Raw genomic sequence first — 5563 nt, forward strand, 5'->3', positions numbered from 1 at the left:
AATCTAGGCCGAGTTCGAAAATGGGTCATCTGGGGTCAAAAACTAGGTCACTAGGTCAAATCAAAGAAAAACCTTGTGTATGCGATAGAGGCTGTATTTTTCAATTCTTCTTCATGAATATTGGTCAGAATGATAACCTTGATGAAATCTAGGCCGAGTTCGAAAATGGGTCATCTCGGGTCAAAAACTAGGTCACTAGGTCAAATCAAAGAAAACCTTGTGTATGCGATAGAGGCTGTATTTTTCAATTGATCTTCATGAATTTTGGTCAGAATGATTGCCTTGATGAAATCTAGGTCGAGTTTGAAAATAGATTATCTGGGGTCAAAAAGTAGGTCACTAGGTCAAATCAAAGAAAAACCTTGTGTATGCGATAGAGGCGGTATTTTTCAATTGATCTTCATGAAAATTGGTCAGAATGATTACCTTGATGAAATCTAGGCCGAGTTCGAAAATGGGTCATCTGGGGTCAAAAACTAGGTCACTAGGTCATATCACGTAAAAACCTTGTGTATGCTATGGAGGCTGTATTTTTCAATTGATCTTCATGAATTTTGGTCAGAATGATTACCTTGATGAAATTTAGACCAAATTTGAAAATGGGTCATCTGGGTCAAAAACTAGGTCACTAGGTCAAATCAAAGAAAAACCTTGTGTATGCAATAGAGGCTGTATTTTTCAACTGATCTTAATGAAATTTAGCCAGAATTATTACCTTGATAAAATCTAGGCCGAGTTCGAAAATGGGTCATCTGGGATCAAAAACTAGGTCACTAGGTCAAATCGAAGAAAAACATTGTGTATGCAATAGAGGATGTATTTTTCAATTCTGTCTTTAGTTTTACCTGGTTGTACCCCGTTCCCCACAGATGTTATATTTGTGTTGGATTCTTCCGCAAGTCAGACAAAGGAACAATTCGATGTACAACTTGATTTTGTGATAAAATTTGTTGAAAACGTGAACATCAGCAGAGAAGAATTTCAGATAGCAGTTATAACATATTCAACAGAAGCAAGAGTAGATATAAACTTCTATCAGTCCACAGACAAGGACACACTGCGTCGTCTAATTGAAGACATCAGATTCCGACCTGGTGCCACATTTACAAATAAAGGTCTAAAAGTGGCAATGAATGTTGCGAGAAAAAGTGAGAGGCGGAAAGGCATGGTGACCTTGACTTATGCATTTGTTCTTACTGATGGTATGTCAAACAAAAGAACAGAAACAAGAGTAGCTGCTAAGGAATTAAGAAATGCTGATGTCCATGTTGTTGCAATAGGTATTGATTTTCATTCACCTTGGAAAATGTTCGTCTCGTTGTTATGTCCCTATTAAGGTGAATATCGGCTTACAAAGAACGTACAAAGATCTAACAGAAAAAATTCTTTGGTGTACGGCATCATTGTGACTTCTTGCCGCCTGCAATCGACTAATTTTCTACCAGCAAGACATTGACCCTGAAGATTTCCAAATAAAACGATACTTAAACTTCTAATATCTAAAATATATCACTTGAGCGATATAGTGGTATAAAAACAAGTTAATGCAGGTTATCATTTAAATGAAACGTAATAAAGTTGTAAGTAAAAGAAATCGACGCGATTACTTTTCTTTCTTTTTTTTCATCTATTTAGCATGTCTTTTTCAGGCATTGGAAAAGAAGTTTCACATCAAGAACTTGTCGACATTGCTTCTCCGGGAGATACCTTCAGTCCCTCTTACGTCTACTCTGTCAGAGACTTTAACGCTCTGGATACCTTACTGAAACACCTTGTGCAGATAACATGTGACGACTGCACCGCCACCAGCGACCGTTCCGATATTGTGTTCCTTTTAGATGAAAGTTACGAAATGAGTGAGACTGAATTTCAGATATCTGTGGATGCCATGACGGCGATTGTTAAGAGTAGTAACCACATTGGTGAACCTGATGGTCCGATGTTTGGTTTAGTTCGACTGGGAAACACATTGAAGACTGTAATAGAGCTATCCGGAAGCCAGATGCAAAATAGCCTTCAAGTTCAATTTCAGACATTAAACAGGAGACAAAATGAAGTTTGCGATAAAGACGAGCCATGTAGTGGAGGAAATATCACGTCAGCAATTACTCAAATATATAAGAATTTCTACAATACCATAGAACGTCAGAATTCTAGAAAATTTCTTATTATTCTGTCAAGTGGAAAGTTTGAAAACCAGGAAATCATCAAAGAAGAGATGGTGGCAATCAATAACGTGTCAGATGTGAAATTGTTTGTGATTGGTCCAGGACTTGATGTAAATATGGATGGATTGTTGTCATTGGCTGAAGAAGCTAATCATGTATATGCAATTCTTGACACTAATGACCTGTCAAAACTAGATGTAATGCAGTCAGAATTTTCGTATAACGTCTGCAAGAAGAAGACATAAAGCATTCAAGACGAATTCAAAACTAGTTAAGTTGAATGCATGCATGAGATATATTCATTTTTAAAGTTATTTTGAGAAGTAGCTTGTCTGTTGCGTGTGTTTATATTTTGAGCTACAAAGTTTGATATCCATTTAAAGGATGTTTGTTAAGCGTCTTAGCAGTTATTATTTTACCTAAGTGATATAATAGAGACAGCAAGGTTTTTGTACATTTTTTCAAGTTAATGCTGCTACTCTTGTAGCCATTATGTTTTTTTTTTATTTCAACGGCCGTTTTTCATTTTATTGTGCTACTTATTGTACATAGATGTGCTCAATCATATCGGAAAATTAAACCCCTCGACTTTTCGTACAAATGAAAATTATATACATGTACTAGTATAGCGCAAAGACTGAGTCCTTTATTTAGAGTTATGGAAAATAATATAGGTGGCTATAGGAACAATTTCTTTGATGTCATTCATTCCGTAAGCTTTTATGTTGCCATTTTCCTTTTACGTGGCTAAAGGAACAATAGAGAGAACAAAAGTGTAGCCACATAAATACCCATATACAGGAACGTCCGTCCGTCCGTCACACTTCTTGTCTGGAGCATTTCTCAGAAAGGTTGAATGTACTAAATTGTAATTTCAGACACTGATAGAGCTTATTGAGAGAGAGAGTGCACTGATAATTATACACCATAACTGGTACCATTTTAGAATTATCTTCCTTTTTGTAACGTGTCCGGAGCGTAAGTTCAAAACGATGAAAGGGATTGACTTGATACTTAACATATTGACAAAAATCAGTGAGAGAAAGTGCATTGTCAAAGAACCATAGCTGACTCCAGTTTTTAATTATCTCCACTTATGTTAAAAAAGCTTGTCCGGGGCATAAGTTAAAAAGTATAAGAAGGAATGACTTAATACTTCAAACAAATATAGAGGTCAATGAAAGAAACTGAAATAACTAGAACATATAACTCTAGCTGAACTCGTTTTTCAATTATCTCCCTTTATGGAAAAAGCTTATCCAGAGCTTAAATCCAAAAATATGAAAGAGATTGATTTGATACTTTATATATAAATAGAGGTCAGTAAGAGGATATGCATTGTCAAAGAACCATAACTCAAACTAATCCAATTTTGAATTATCTCCCTTTAAGGAAAAAGCTTGTCCAGAGCATAACTTGAAAACTAAATGAGGGAAAAACACAATACTTTACACATTGATAGAAATCAGTGAGAGGGAGTGCAGTGTCAAAGAACAATAATTCTGGCTTGCCCTGCTTTTGAAATATTCCCTTTTATGTCCGAAAATACTTGAAAAGCATATAATTGACTCAGTATTTTACACATTTATAGATGTCAGTGGGAGAATATAAGATTCTTTCACTGGTTATAGGTGCAGATGGGAATTTCCGGCCTCGAAGGTAACTGTTTAGGCGGTAACGAGGTTCCTACCGAGTTACCGCCTAAACAGTTACCCGAGAGCCGGATATGCCCATCTGCATCTATAACCAGTGACAGAATCTTTTTCTTGCGTACCGATATCAAGATATAATAATAAAAATAAAATCAGTCGAACGGCTTTCTTTTTAGAACTATTTCTTATAGCAGCGTATTCAAACAAAGCGCGGGAAATCAACGTCCGTAAACAGGAAAGACGTCATGACGTTTCAAAGACAAGAAACAATGTTTAGTTCCGGTTTGGTTTTATCAGTTCCAGCGTAACGTTATGAATTTTTGATAAAATAACGTGTTTTGAATCGAGAAATATACTATCAGGAACAAAGAGGAACTGTCAAGGTATTGGATTTTTATTCCGTTTTTCGAAATGAAATATAAATAACTACATAAATCGTTTACATATATGTAGTTCGTAATACGTCATTTAAAGCACGAGAGTCATTTTACACCCCGGGTTGTAAGATGGATTTTTCCAGCACCGGTAAAAGTACCGGAAATCCCCGTCTGGCATGCAAGAAAGTGCCGTAACTAAGAACCATGAGTCTAGCTGGCCTCATGTATTAATTATCTCCCCTCGTGTTAAAAACTTTGTCCAGAGCATCTCTCCTTAACTATAACAGATACTGTCTTCAAATTTCATATTATTATAGAACAGACTGAATGGGAGTGAAGTACATATGAACAATAACTCTAAACTGCCCTATTTTTTATTATTTCCCTTATGTATAAAAGATTTTCCGGAGAGTAACTTGAAAACTATATAAGGGTTTGATTTTATGCTTAAGATATTTATCAAGATCTTTGAGAAGAAGTACAGTAGCTAAGAACTATAACTCTATATGACCCTGTTTTTGAATCGCCCCTCTTTTATATATTTGCTTCGGGGAGCATCCATCGCTGTTACCTTGTTTTAATTTGCAAAATGACTATTGCTGATAAAGCATCCTTTGAAAAATACAAACAAATGTATTGTCTAACCGAACTCCGACAAGTGAATTGTTTACAACTGTCATGACACATTTTTCTAGTGTTCTTCAGCAACACTAGAGGGAACTGAAATAGTAATATAGTCTCTTAATGCAAGTGGTATCTTGATAGATATGGTTTGATTGTATGTAATGCAAAATTTTGTGAGTAATGCCTAGAATTTCCAGTAAGACTAAACTATTTCCCAGGACGGTAATTACAGTACGGTTGGAATGTAGGGACATGAGTCATCCTTACTGCTGAGAAATGCTGTCACACGCTGATAGTCTATATAATTTTCATATAGTAGAAAGATCATATATAAGTTAAGCGAATAAAATTTCATAAAGATACCTTTAATGTTATTTCAAGGAAACTATTTAAACTGAAGAACATTGCATCAGCTGACAAATATCTTTCAATAATGTTTCAACTACTTGCAATTATTATTACTTAATCTAATTCAACAGACACTGTCATGCACTCACTAAAAGTAGAGAAAATGTTTGATGTGTGAGTGTGGACAATAAACAGAACAATAGCAAAATACAGGATGCGTGAAAACCTGCGCTGTAAAAAGTCTGCACAAAGGAACAAAAACTATAATGGAGATCCACATAAATCTGAATAAAGAACGTTTTCCAACACCTTTTACCTTTACGACACAGAAACACAAACAGATAAGTGAACTGCCAGTGTCCAAGAGACACAGGCTGGAAATTAACACGGAAAC

The 5563-nt window shown here is 35.6% G+C and overlaps 1 protein-coding gene across 1 annotated transcript; it reads left to right on the top strand.

Annotated features, from left to right (window-relative positions):
- The first annotated feature begins 814 nt into the window (after positions 1-814).
- LOC123540860 (collagen alpha-6(VI) chain-like) lies at positions 815-4102 on the top strand. Its single transcript, XM_053525786.1, has 2 exons — positions 815-1280; positions 1650-4102. The coding sequence occupies exons 1-2, from the start codon at positions 815-817 to the stop codon at positions 2411-2413; spliced, it is 1230 nt and encodes a 409-aa protein (XP_053381761.1). The 3' UTR covers positions 2414-4102.
- The last annotated feature ends 1461 nt before the right edge of the window (positions 4103-5563 follow it).

This window comes from Mercenaria mercenaria, chromosome 16 (assembly GCF_021730395.1).
Source record: "Mercenaria mercenaria strain notata chromosome 16, MADL_Memer_1, whole genome shotgun sequence".
Lineage (NCBI taxonomy): Eukaryota > Metazoa > Mollusca > Bivalvia > Venerida > Veneridae > Mercenaria > Mercenaria mercenaria.